This window comes from Diaporthe batatas (assembly GCF_019321695.1).
Source record: "Diaporthe batatas strain CRI 302-4 chromosome Unknown Contig00018, whole genome shotgun sequence".
Lineage (NCBI taxonomy): Eukaryota > Fungi > Ascomycota > Sordariomycetes > Diaporthales > Diaporthaceae > Diaporthe > Diaporthe batatas.
The window spans coordinates 275843-288961 of NW_025408565.1; the positions used below are offsets into that span (position 1 = coordinate 275843).

At 48.7% G+C, this 13119-nt stretch overlaps 4 protein-coding genes across 4 annotated transcripts; 1 reads left to right on the forward strand and 3 right to left on the reverse strand.

The window, feature by feature from the left end:
- Nucleotides 1-1459: 1459 nt before the first annotated feature.
- KVR01_012293 (uncharacterized protein) lies at nt 1460-2679 on the reverse strand (the record flags this gene model as incomplete). Its single annotated transcript, XM_044786102.1, has 5 exons — nt 1460-1649; nt 1764-1854; nt 1912-2175; nt 2371-2553; nt 2610-2679. The coding sequence occupies 5 exons, from the start codon at nt 2677-2679 to the stop codon at nt 1460-1462; spliced, it is 798 nt and encodes a 265-aa protein (XP_044638871.1).
- A 1746-nt stretch (nt 2680-4425) lies between these two features.
- On the reverse strand, nt 4426-7046 carry KVR01_012215 (uncharacterized protein). Its single transcript, XM_044794958.1, has 7 exons — nt 6684-7046; nt 6486-6619; nt 6297-6420; nt 6036-6242; nt 5584-5961; nt 5098-5465; nt 4426-5045 (listed from the first exon to the last, which is right to left on the reverse strand). The coding sequence occupies exons 1-7, from the start codon at nt 6875-6877 to the stop codon at nt 4741-4743; spliced, it is 1710 nt and encodes a 569-aa protein (XP_044638793.1). The 5' UTR covers nt 6878-7046; the 3' UTR covers nt 4426-4740.
- Nucleotides 7047-8571: 1525 nt separating this feature from the next.
- On the reverse strand, nt 8572-9674 carry KVR01_012193 (uncharacterized protein). The gene is made up of 4 exons (XM_044783405.1): nt 9535-9674; nt 9438-9456; nt 9273-9350; nt 8572-9217 (listed from the first exon to the last, which is right to left on the reverse strand). Exons 1-4 carry the CDS (start codon nt 9574-9576, stop codon nt 8682-8684), a joined length of 675 nt encoding a protein of 224 aa, XP_044638771.1. The 5' UTR covers nt 9577-9674; the 3' UTR covers nt 8572-8681.
- A 355-nt stretch (nt 9675-10029) lies between these two features.
- On the forward strand, nt 10030-11465 carry KVR01_012300 (uncharacterized protein). Its single transcript, XM_044788333.1, has 4 exons — nt 10030-10236; nt 10310-10561; nt 10720-11011; nt 11089-11465. Exons 1-4 carry the CDS (start codon nt 10189-10191, stop codon nt 11358-11360), a joined length of 864 nt encoding a protein of 287 aa, XP_044638878.1. The 5' UTR covers nt 10030-10188; the 3' UTR covers nt 11361-11465.
- The last annotated feature ends 1654 nt before the right edge of the window (nt 11466-13119 follow it).

Genomic DNA, 13119 nt, shown 5'->3' on the forward strand with positions numbered 1-13119 from the left:
GATTTTCAACCCAATATGAGGGTCTGCACACCTCAGAGATGTCTAGGACACACCGTCCGGTGACGGAAGAGATCATCAACGGCCTCGTGGCGGATTTCGTGGGAGAGGTCAGGCCTGAGAGTCTCCTCTCGTATTCCGTCGCAACTGCTTCCATGTGAGGCGAATGATATGCCACGCCTGTGGCCACTTTTCGCCCACGAATGTTCTCGCGTTCTAGGTATTCTTGAAGTGAATCTATGTCGACCTCATATCCGGATACCGTCACATTGCTGGGGCTATTAATGCACGCAACGCAGAGATCCTTTTGGGCCAGATTGTGTTTCGCCATGAAGACATGCATATCCTTCTCGGGAAGGTCGACGGAGAGCATGGCTCCTGGGCGAGCTGCTGACCTTTTCAGGGCACTAGCCAATCTACCCCTTTCCAAAGAGGCCTTGCACGCCGACTGCATGTCAAGAGCCCCAGCAGCGAAAGCAGCCGCGATCTCGCCAGAAGAATGGCCGAGAACAGCCGCAGGAGTGACATTCAAGGCACACATGAGTTCGTATAAGGCGATTTGTAACGCGGTGGTTGTCGGTTGGCTGTATTCGGGGTCGTTCACATCATGCTCGACAGGGTCGTTCTCCTGCAGCAGCCCTGCCACCGACCATGAACTCCCCAGGGCACGAAGCACCCTGTCGAATTCATCGATGGATCTTTTGAAGACGGGATGCTTGAATAATTGAACGCCCATGCGCCTATACTGGGCACCCTGGCCGGTGAAGATGAACGCCGTAGCTCCTTTTGTCGCGGCCCGTGACAAGGGTTGCGACATCAGAGAGCCTATATCCTTCAAGGAGCCGCCGCTTTTGACCACTGCAAATGATCTCCAGGCCATTGAGGTCCTGCTCATGGCCAGAGTATGTGCTAGACGATCCAGATAGGTGTCGTCATGCTGTAGGGCCTGGTGGTTTCGAAAGTAATCCTCGTACGTACCTCCCAGACGTTTGATGCCACCTTCGTCTGCTGCTGAGAAGACCAAAAGTCTTTCAACCCCATCATAGGTATGGTGTTTGGTGCTCAGTGCACCTTCATCACTCGCTAGAGCCACACCATTTGCCGGGAGTGGTGACGCTATCTTTGTTGAGATGCAGCTTTCTTGAGGTTTCTGGTGTGATTCAACAGTGTGCATGGGATCATATCCGTTGAGAATTTGAGAATCGTCTTGTCCGTTACACGTAACACGGTTGCGGTGCGTCTCGGATGCTGGGGCGGAGGTGTTGTGAATCCCGCTTAACGATCGTTGTTCCAAGTAATTCAATGCGTCGTCCAAGATCACATGTGAGTTGGATCCACCGAACCCGAAAGAAGCAACGGAAGCTCTGCGTAATCCTGATGATGGCCAAGGGATACATTCCGTGGGAAACTGGGAAGAGGTTAATTCAGAGTCAAGGCAACTGATCCCGGCTCCGCATGCTCATCACACTAGGAGACATCCCTTGATACGACTTACTTTGATGTTGAGAAACTCGGCGTCGATGTTTGGGTTCACCGTCTTGAAGTTGGCATTCGGCGGAATAAGTCCTTTTTCCAGAACCAAAATTGTCTTGATAATCCCTGCAAGACCACTTCCACCTTCCAGATGCCCAATGTTGGACTTGATAGCACCTCTGCGCACTAGTCAGCGAGGACAAGGCCCATTCTAGCATTATCGGATCACGGCCGCTTGCAGACGCACTCGGATAGGCTGCGTTGAGATTTCGCATGCACTGGAATGGACTTACATGTATAAAGGGTCAGCCTTGGACCGAACCTTTCTGAATATGCTACCGATAGCATCAGCTTCGATAGGATCACCCAGAGGCGTTCCAGTGCCTAGTTCCACAGTTAGCAACAGCTAAATCAGGACGCTGGTTGAACGAGTCACTGTACCATGAGCCTCAAAAAAGCGTGTCTGTTCAATTCCCAGTCCCGCTTTCTCATATGTTTCCTCGATGAGTCTCGCTTGGAGATCTCTGCTGGGCTGAGTGGCACCTGGGGTGTGCCCATCCTGGTTGGAACCACTCGACCTCACAACGGCCCGAATGGTGTCCCCATCGCGAAGCGCGTCGCTCAGGCGTTTGACTAAGACGGCACTGAAGCCTTCGCCACGCGAATACCCATTGGCGCGATCGTCGAAAGAGAAGCTTTGCCCATCTGGGGAAAGCATATTCAGGTTGTTGAGAGAAAGGGTCGTCTCAGCAGCGAGCACGAGACTGGATCCAGTCACAATCGCCTGCGGTATCTTAGTATGTTGCCGAGCATCCCAATTGGAGAATCAACTCACCATATTACAATCTCGATTTCTGAGCCCTTGGCAAGCAAAATCGAAGGCCATGAGACTGCTTGAACAGGCCGAATCCAAGTTGATGCTGGGACCGTGAAGATTATAGAACCAGCTCAGACGATTTGCAATCATACATTGAGCTACCCCTGTCACGGCATGCTTGGGAATATTGTCGATGTCCTTTAGCATAATAAGCTGATAGTCATCAGCCATAGAGCCGGTGTACACGCCCGTCTTGGAGCCAGACACTGCTTCCATAGTGATACCGGCTGGAAATAATCAGCTTCTCCCCACATTTCTAAACAAATATCTTGCATACCATTTTCAAGTGCATGATATGTTGTTTCAAGCAATATGCGGTGCTGGCAGTCCATGGATGAAGCTTCAGTAGCGTTGAGGCCGAAGAACGACGCGTCGAACACGCCGAGGTCCTCCTTGAGAAAATGAGCTCCGGGGACGAAACTCTAAAGCTGGTTGTCAACATGAAGTAATCGAGAACAGGTCAAGAACTTTTATTTTATGAGTGACGCACCCCTGCCTCTGGACCATTGTTTTCGGAATGGAATGCATGGAAGTTGATGCGGTCTTGTGGCCATGAGGTTGCAACATCCCGTCGCTGTTTCAGGATGTTCCATAAGCCCTCTACGGTGTCAGCATCGTCGGGGAACTTAATGGAGAAGCCTATTACTGCCAGAGGTTCGAGCAACTCGTCGTTCACCTCGTGCATCCGGTCACATGGTCGATTGACCAAGGCCGGGCCCTGTCCGTTAAGTGCGTGGGCCATGGTTTAACAAGTTGCCAAGCTGGACGTTGAAGATGTCCGAATTGGTGAGATGGAATGAATACGTAAGGGCTTACTTGATCTTTTACAATACTCAGTATTCTACCACTCTATATATTGGGACTTTCCAACTTACCCACGGCCATTCCATCTGATTTAGGGCTTCCGCTGACTAGCACTTGAGGTAAGCATCCCTTTCACAGGCGTTCATGCACCAGCTTCTGCTGGAATATGGCTATCCAAGAATTATGGGTCCCAATAGATGCAGACCAGCAGTCTGCTCGAAAAAAGGTTTGCACTTATTTTACATCCTGTTGTGAGGACGGCGCTACCCGAAGAGGACCGGGGGGTTGATCCTGTCTTACGTCCGTCCATCTGCACTTCGACCCGTATTACACACAGTTTGACACAATAAGACGAACAAAGGCATCCAACCGACACTGGAAGCCCTGTCCAGGCGCAGAAGGACCACTTATGCGTACCCGATAAGGTGGTGAGATGATGACATGAGAAAGCCTGGTGCCAAGTCTGGGCACGCCCAACTGCACTACCCTCACGCACCAGGGCGTTCCATCCAATTACTGGATGGATCTTGACGTGAGAGGCTGCCCTGCGGACTTGCGGCACGCAGACCCACAAGATGGGCCTTCGCATCGCTTACTATTGATCGAAAGTGCATTGGCTGCTTCCTCCTGCAGTCATGGCTCCACGCCCGCGGCCCACAACGTTGATCTCTGGCGGCACGGCAACAGTGACTTGTGCGACCTTGTTGCCTACCGTCCTAGGTAGGTAATTACTCCGAGGCGATGGATGCCAGGCGGTACAGATCTTCATCAAGTAATACAGTGATCGACGTGTCAAAGAGGATGTCTTCGAGATGAGCCAGACACGACGATATCAGGTGCCACCACTGGTATCCACAGCCACAGTGGCACGCCATCCTCGGGGCTACAAAATAACCCTGCTCGTGGGAAGGGTGGCTCCAATAATAGAAGCAATTTGTACAGTGGCCAAACGCTGTTCCCACAGATGCAGGTCATACTGGGTCGTTGGCCAAATCCTCCCAAGGGCGGCCTTGCATGAGCGCCGCAAGTCTGAATCATCAGAATTCATGGGCTTTTAGACGAGGTTGCGAAGGGGACTTGATCACAGCCACATCTCGTGGACTAGGGCGTCCTGTCCTTAAACGAGCGCCCCATGACCCGAGGACAGGACGTAAGACAGGATCAGCCCCCTGGTCCTCTTCTGGAAGCGCCGTCCTCGCAACGGGGCGTTAAATAAGTGCAAATCTTCTAGGTTTCCGACGGATCAAGGTCGGCATGGCGGCTTAAGTGCTGACTGAAGACCACGTGGGCTTTGATATGAATTCTAAGCGGTCTTGGGCGTGGATATGCCATTGCCCTCTTCCGCGCGTCGAACTGTGCGTTTGGTTGAATAACCGAGGGTCAGACCTTCGTCGACCGCCCCCTACGCCTCCAATGGGTGAGCAGAACCGAGATTTACCGGTTTTAAGCATCCATCAACGGGAAGTTCCACAAATTTGCGGCTTCCTGTCATTCCACCTAGATATATACAATTTGATAGAACCATAGCACTCGTTCCAGAAATCGTAGGATCGCAGCATAGGGCTTCATATGAGGAACTTGACATTTGATCACACCCTAATTTGGTCCTTTTCCCACATCAGCAGGGCGGCTGGAATTTGTCCTGCCGCTAGACCCGCCAAGATTTTGATTTGTAGAGTGTATCCCTCAGCGAACGTCTTTCGGATGATTTGTTGGACGTCTTGGGCAAATGAGGAAATTGTTTCGGGCGATTTCAGAAGTGTCTCGAGCTCTGATGCAGGAATCAGATCGTTGAGTTGGCCCCTTACCAGGCCATTGAAGGCACTTGTAATAATAGCGAGACCAATCACGCCCCCCATGACTCGAAACTGACCAACTGATCCTAATGCGACCGCTGGCCAGGGCTTAGCATACAATACCATGAGTTGTCATCGGTCTTTACTTACCCTTATCACGTTCCTGGACGCGGAATGGTGTCATCACAAGGAAGAGTGAAATATTGATGCCGCATCCGAAGCCAGCTATGATTTGATACCCGTACTGTGCGGCAATGATATGAGTCGATTCCGGAATAGTCGACAGAAGTGAGAACCCGATGACCTGTAGCACCGCAGCGAAAATAACGAGATATAGTGGAGGGATCTTAGCGGCCTTCGCCAGCACTGCGGAAACTATAGAACCGACTGGCGCGGCGAGCGTGAATGGTATGAGTCTGACTCCGGCGTCAAGTGGTTGCAAGGAGTTCACGATTTGATACCGCTGCGGGAGCTGAAAGATGGCGCAAAACCATGGTCCACCAAGGAAGATCGCACTCCTACAGGATGTCAGTATTAGGAACGCTTATTCTTACCGCAAACATGAAAAGAGGAGAGATTTTGGATTGAAAGAAAAACAGGTGTGAAGAAAAGAACAAATTTGGGCAGTGAACATACAATAACATGCCAACCAGAACACGATTCTGGGCGAATCGCCAAGGGAATACAGGCTCACGGACTTCTGACCGCTGCCGAAGGGTGATGCGACGAGACCATAAGAGGAAAGCCATCCAGCAAATACCAGAGATTGTCAACAATGTAATCACGAAAGGCGACCTCCATGGGTAGTTGACGTCTGCTTCCTCCAGCGCTGCCACGAGGAACAATGTAGCAATGAGAAGCAGAATGGCGCCGACAAGATCGAGGCGCTGAAAGACACTCCCGGCTGATACTCGGGGGGAACTCGGCCTTTCGTCCTGCGGCACTCCGTGGTGCGGAAACCCGTTTGGCATGGCAAAGATAATAATCAGCGCGGCCAATGCCGCACCGGGCACACTGATGAAGTACGTGTTAGCATATAAGTTTGAAGCGCCTCACCTATCCTCGTACCGCCATTTTTAGAGTCTTACTTCAGCAGGAATATCCACCTCCATGTCGTGTTTTCACTAATGACCCCTCCCAAAACAGGGCCTAGCAGCAACGACAACGAGTAGAATACAGATACGAAAGTGGTCAATCCGGCGTATTTTTCAGACGGCACAAGCTCCATCAATATCACAGTAGATATGGAATAGTTTCCCGCTCCGCCAATTCCTTGAAAGGCCCGGAAGACGATACTACGGGCCTGATTAGCTCTTGCTGCTGTGTCCTCACTGAACCTCGCAACTCACAGTTGGTCGATGGTCTGAGCAGCCCCGCAGGCTCCTGAAAAGACGCCAAAGATGATAACGGCCAGCAAGAGCATCGACTTTCTTCCGAAGATGTCGCTGAACTTTGCGAATATGATGAGTACGCCTGTGAGGGATGGACCAAATCAGTAAGCTCCACACGACTGCCTCAGCTTGCACTCAAAGACTCACCAACATAACCGAGAAGGTATGCCGATATCATCCAACTAGCCTTGCTGAACCCTCCGAGGTCATCGGTAATTCCGATCAAAGCAGTGGTGACTATTGGAATCTCCAGATTCGTGAGGAACAAACACAAGCAAACCCTGTGTGCCTATGGATCAGTGCCCATTTCAAGAAATCAACATTCCACTGTGTGTGCAAACGTACGCAGCGATTATTAGATTCAACCTGAGACCCTGGATGTAGGACTGCTTGCTTTCGTATTCCTTGCTTGTGGCACCTATGTCCGCTGGAGTGTCGCGTAGGATGCCAGTCTGGCCAGACTCCAAATTGATTCCATGGTCAAGACTTGGAGAGTCTGGCTTCTCGGAGACATCTGGTTCCAGACTTGACATGGTCATAATCTGCTGACGGAATCAGATGTTGATGTGTCCCTGTGATGAAAGACTCAGTACTCATTAGTGATGTGAGTTCCCATCATGGAATGATGGCACTGTAAAAGAATCAGAAGTCCGTCAGTTGGTGGACAGCCACCCATAATAAAAAGTGGGTCCGGACAAAGGAGCACTCCAAGGTTCCTCAAGCGCTGTTGCGAACCATTTCACCTGACCTGCTCACGATTCACCCCTGTCTCTTCTAACGTGTCCTTACGATGATATCTGATGCAGTAAGCGAAGCAATCCCGGAGTCCGAGCCCACAGTCATCAGACCGGCAGCGCCGGCCCCCCAATGAACCTTCATTCACAAGCATTTCAAGCCACTGGCAGTTGCCGCTAACGCAGTCAGCAAGTGCATTTTCCAAATCGGGATTCAACCGAGACATACCTGTTGGTGCCTGGGTGACTGGGTACTCAGGTAGTCCGGTAACTTCCGCGACCAGTGAAGTAAGCAGGACCCGCCACGAATGTGATAGCTTAGTTCTGTTTTGATTTCGCAACAGCCTGCTATTTAGTCTAAGAGGTTGAAACCCTTAAGTTACTAGCAAATCATATGATTTCTATTTTATAATATATGTAAGAGGTATATAACTCTTAAATAATCATTGAAAAAGATTGGATTTATAAACTAAAAGTAAGTATCTTTTACTTATAATAAAAGGATAAAATTAGTATTTATAGATAGATTATACTATAAGTACTTTTATAATTTAAAAGATAGCTTTTTATAATTATTATAATAATATGAACCTAAGTTAAATGAAAGAGAGTGAATTCCTAATAGTTCCTACTGAACACATAGCATGCGCGGCCGCTTGGGACAGTCTGTAGCTAGTGCCTCAACACACTGCCCCTTCCAGCCCCCATGCTCGAATCCCATCGTGAGTCTCGTGGCCAAGAAAGCTTCTAATGTACATGCATAAGTGAAACCTTCAAACCCCCGTATTCGGAGCTTGGCTTGGCCTGGTTTGACCCTAAGCTGGGACTGCGGGCGAGATCAATGGATCTTGGGCGTGTTGGAGTGAAGCGAATCCTTCGGCTGATCCAGGCCAAATGTGGAGTGCGGACCAGGTGGGCGCAGGTGGGCGCAAATGATTGACAGGCTCAAGTGGCCCTGGGTAACCATCCTTCGTGATGGAAAGGAATGTGGGCAGTTGCCTAAAAGTGATGATAATCTCACACCTGCTCGACGCGGAATAGAATTTTCCGGTATTTTGCATCCTCTTGCCCACTCCAATTTCCACGTTACCCTAGTGTAGTCACAGTCAGCAACCACGGCGTCACAACCTGGGAACACATTCCCGCTCTTATAATGCTTGTAATACAGTCTGAGCTCCCATTTTCATACCTAGGTAGTCAGCCAGTCCTGGGGGAGTAGCTGAGTAGCTAGCTACTAATGCAAAATATGTGGTTTCCCTTCTATTCCGTATACGTCCGAGGACATACTTGACGCCTTCACACGGTGATAAAGGTGTTATATACATTTTATTTGTATAGCGATTAAAAACGAAACTACCTGTGGGACGGTCAGAGGGGTTGTGAATCACGATCTGGACTTCTTGTCGACTACTTTTATTCAATTGAAAGGCCCATCTCCGTCTACGTGGCAGGAAATGGCAAGTAGACCGCAACCCAAGTGTATTTTACAACGTGCATGGATTGGATTAGACGGGACGTTTTGAACATACGTCTGAGGACAATCAAAAGCGTTCGAGATTCCACTTTATCCAATAGTTACTGATTGACTGTGAGTCACGTTCCTGGGACTCTACTCGGCTTCATTTGCCAACTGAATAACCCTTTTAATAGCACGGATGGAGCCAAGCACACCATCTGGGTCTTTTGCTCCGGGAATTTCGTGGCCGCCCTGGTGCACAAAGGTGGCTCTCTGGCTACTGTCACACATTTTGCTCAAGACTGGCCCGAAAGTAGGGTAAATCTCGTCATGCGCCCCCCAAATGTGAGCTGTTGGGATGCCGATCACCTCTCCGTCCTCTTCGAAGCTCATCAGCCGTGGCTCAACACCTTTCGCACCGAATACGTCTCCCGGAACACCCCCACAGAAAAATACGGCAAAGCGAAATGTGGGCTTCATGTGAGCCTGACGTGCGGATCTTCGCGAGTGGTGGGCCAAGAGCGAAGCTGCTAGCCCTGCGCCCTGGGAAAACGCCATCACCCCATCAAACGGCCCTTCTTCTTCCAGGAAATTTTCGAGGTCGTGAAGTGCCTTGGAGTAACTTTCAGGGGACGTCGGATCCCCGTATTGAAGATACTCTTCATTAGCACCCGCGACTGAACCAACACCTGTTCACATGAATTAGCACCACCACTAGATGGATGCATCACATCTACCACTTGCCTGGGGCCATTTGAGCTGGAACAGCACCGTCGATGTACTCGAATGTGTGGGTAGTTCCGAGGCCATGGCGGATAGCAGCTGAATTTGAATCAGCTTTGACAAAGTTGTTGTTTGGAAAGGTACTTGGTTGCATGAGAAAACAAATTTAACAATGGGAATTATTACCAGTCTGCATTTCAAAGATCTGTTTGCTTCAGGTTAGGAACGGCTTTTCTATGACTCTCACACTCATCCGCTATGATGTCAATCTCGGTATACTCACTCTGCTGTTGGTGCCCATGCCATGCAGGCAGAGGAAACGCATGGTGGATGATACGGTATTCTCACCGTGAAATAAGAACGCGGTCACTGAATGTCAGATTTGAACACGCAATGCACCAACTGGAGCGTTTACCACTTTATGAGACGCTTCATACGTTTTATATTTATGAGGATCAGAAACGAGACCACTCAATGCACCGACTGTGGAATGGGGCGATAAACCTTGATATGGGTCAGCTTCTGTCACTTTCGTGTCTTGTTCGGAGTACGTTTTATTCATCCAACACGCTTACCTAAATCGGGTACTATCTGTGGTAAATAGAGGTAGCATACAATCTCTTTCGGGTTAGGTCCTGTCCCTTGATTACACAGTACAGCAATGGTTGGACATCGTGCCACAGGACACAGAGGGAGGGTCTGCAGGGATTAGTATGTAGTCCCTGCACCGGTTGGTTGCGTACCAACTGCCACTGCCCTTGTTCGATGAAAACTTCCGGTTCTTCCAACTGTGGTTCTGCTCGTCTTCGCCTTCATCTTGCACATGAAGAGAGGCGCTTTGAATTTCGCATCACCTTGATCTAACACTTTGCCTCACCCCACCTCAATTCCCCCCCGATCGTTTCGCTCAAGACTTGAGGCGACCTCATACTTCGTGATGGCCTCCAAATTGCAGCTCAACAGGGGCTTCGCTCTTATCACCGGCGTTAGTAGTCGAACAAGTGCTTACCCCTACACTCGATAGTTATGCTGACTAAAGAATGTCATCTCGATGACAGGCGGCAGCTGGCATCGGCAAAGACGCAGCCTTTGCATTTGCCGAGGCCGGTGTCCAGGGTGTTGCCTTCGCTGACGTGAACGAACAAGGTGCCCAGGAGGCAGCGGAAGAGAGCCGCAAATATGCCACGAATGCCGAGTACAAGACCCTTGTTATCAAAGTTGACATGTCCGACGAAGTTGGCGTCCAGGAGATGGTTGATCGTGCCGCCAAAGAGTTCGGCCGGATCGATTATGCTGTAAACAGCGCTGGGGTGAGTAAAACCAAGATATGTAATGCATCTGGTATAATTCCTTGCTTTACACTCAGCCCCGCCTAGCTATCCTGCGTGGCGGGCGAAAAGGCTGCGGGACAAGTCTGGGCGGGAACGAGTTTTCCCAAATATTCAATGTCTGACCACTTTCATTACAGCTGGGTAACGTGTCAGGTGCCCTGACGCCGAACCTGAAGCTTGAGGCCTTCAATAAGACCATCGACGTCAACGTCAAGGGCGCTGTATACTTTGCACGCGCAGTCACAGCCACCATGGCTGCCCAGGATGAGCTCACCCACACAAGCAGCAGTCGTTACGGCAATACAACCCGCACGCTTGGCAGGGGATCTCTGGTGTTCCTTGGCTCAGTCAACTCATACATTACATCTCCTGGGATGCTGAACTATACTACGTCGAAGCACGCCATTGTCGGCATCACAAAGTCTGTCGGTCAGTGCAAGCCATCTTCGGCTCCCTATCCACCCTTCCAGTTGGCGAGCTAATAGTGATTTTTGTACGACTGAAAGCAATGGACTGTCTCAAATCCAAGATCCGTGTCAATGCGGTGTGTCCATCGTGGGTGGACACGCCGATGAACCATGCCACAATCCAGCGTGTGCCGCAGATGGAGCAGTTGATCAAGATGATATCACCCCTGGGGCGCGTGGCGTCCACTGAGGAGGTGGTGGACTACATCATTTTCCTTTGTAGCCCCAGCGCTACCTACATTAATGGCACCGGTCTCACCGTTGATGCCGGCATTACACTGGGTATTCAAGTCCCGGGCTACAACAAATAGCAACGAGAGCGTAGGGCTTTTGCACTCTAGTGTCGGGTTTCTGTCTTGCCGGAACCAGCCATGCCGGTGTATTTCCTCTTTGTGAACTACAAAGAGGCGTTGATCGATCATATGTACCTAGGCACTCACTGTAGGCCAAATTCCTGTTACAAGAAAAACTTTAGTGCCTGTTAAAAATGCTGCGTGGCAGGACCACCGATTCTCTTATTAGTGACGGCCTGGATAACTTGGGTTGCAGAGTTTGATGTCCTCGTACTTCCAAAATGATTCATTCAAAGATGCGGAAACGCTTACCAACGCGTCCAAGTGCCTTCATTCACAGCAAATTCGTAGCTGTGTCTTTGGGTATACATTACCTAGGTAATGTGTAAAGGGACCGCGCGACTTCGGAATGTGTACGAATTTAGAACAAAAACACACGTATTTGTACCATCTCCCAGCAGGGTGAAAGTTAAGACGCTAGAGGGAGAGGAAGTACAGGAAGAAAATGAATTTCGTCCATGCCGATCAGAATCGATTAATTTAAATTGATCGGCCCAACTCGTAGCCCTTGACGTGCATCGAATTGTGCGCCCAACATAGGGATTAGTTGACGAAGAAAGAGAGGAAAGGGGCTCTTGAGTTGGATGGAGTGCGCCGTTGCCAATGGACGCCTCCAACTGTCCTCCTCCACTCCGTCTAGATGTCTGTGATAGCACCCGTGGACGGACTGGACCCGCAGAGCCTCACCACACACTTCCAAGGTGCTGATCCAGCTGACTGCAAGTCAAGCAAATGATGTAAGCAGACACTGCACCACAAAAGTATTGACCTATGATCTGAGTTGCCATTCTCCGGAACCGCTGAACTGTTGCCTACTTGGTGTCTCCGAAATCCCCCAGGTGTTTTTTTTTAAAAAAGTTTTAACCTCTTAGTACCCAGACCCCAAGCACCTATACTATCTGAATCTAATATAGAATACATTTAGCAGATAGGAAGGGAAATATCCCTCTTCATTTACTTTTCAAAGCTTTTACTATTTATTTTTATTATTTATTTTTATTTCCTAGTCTTTATATATTTAAAAAATATCTATTATAATAAAGGTAGATTCAAGGCTTCTTAGAATTAAGAGCGGGGTATAAAATTATATTTCGTTCTTAACTTTAATATTTTTCTATCTCTTTCTAAAGGTTACTATCTTAGTTTTATTTTAATTCTATATATATTTAGGGATATAAAAGCGTCTTTATTTAATATTAATTATTAGTATAAAGTACTTAAATTTAAGTCTACTAGTTTAATAAAAGAGGTATTAATTTATATAAATTCTTTTAATAATATATAATTAAGTTTTAATTAAAAATTATTATAATAATAAAATAATTATATTATATAATAATAGTTATATAACTAACTTTAAAGTAATATATAAATATTTATAAGTATAGGTACTTATATCTTCTAAATAGTATATTATACTAACTAGGATTTATGTATAAACGGTTGCCTACAAGGGATTGAAAAAGGACCCTTGTGGTCCTGCTCTGGAGCCTGTAACATACTAGTACGTGGTATCTATCCCTGGCGCTACTGCGAACAGCCCACCACTACTGTGGAACAAAATAAGCACGCCCCGCCTTGTTAGGTCTTACTTCCATCGTCTCTTGGCCAAATACGACGACAGAAAGGCTACCGGCGATGAACCTGTTTGCGCGAGAAAACATGCATGTCAGACGGGTAGATGTCAAGAACCCTCATCTCCTGATTTCTAGGTGGT

Bases quoted from the DNA above. Each gene is read 5' to 3' on its own strand.
- KVR01_012215 (XM_044794958.1), bottom strand. From the start codon at position 6,877: ATGACCATGTCAAGTCTGGAACCAGATGTCTCCGAGAAGCCAGACTCT. The intron at 5,466-5,583 runs GTATGTTCACTG...GACATCCTGTAG, and splicing joins GTTCTGGTTGGCATGTTATT to GAGTGCGATCTTCCTTGGTG. The intron at 5,046-5,097 runs GTAAGTAAAGAC...AGCCCTGGCCAG, and splicing joins CGTCCAGGAACGTGATAAGG to CGGTCGCATTAGGATCAGTT.
- KVR01_012193 (XM_044783405.1), bottom strand. From the start codon at position 9,576: ATGCGTTTCCTCTGCCTGCATGGCATGGGCACCAACAGCAGA. The intron at 9,218-9,272 runs GCAAGTGGTAGA...TCATGTGAACAG, and splicing joins TCCAGCTCAAATGGCCCCAG to GTGTTGGTTCAGTCGCGGGT.
- KVR01_012300 (XM_044788333.1), top strand. From the start codon at position 10,189: ATGGCCTCCAAATTGCAGCTCAACAGGGGCTTCGCTCTTATCACCGGC. The intron at 10,562-10,719 runs GTGAGTAAAACC...CTTTCATTACAG, and splicing joins ATGCTGTAAACAGCGCTGGG to CTGGGTAACGTGTCAGGTGC. The intron at 11,012-11,088 runs GTCAGTGCAAGC...TACGACTGAAAG, and splicing joins CGGCATCACAAAGTCTGTCG to CAATGGACTGTCTCAAATCC.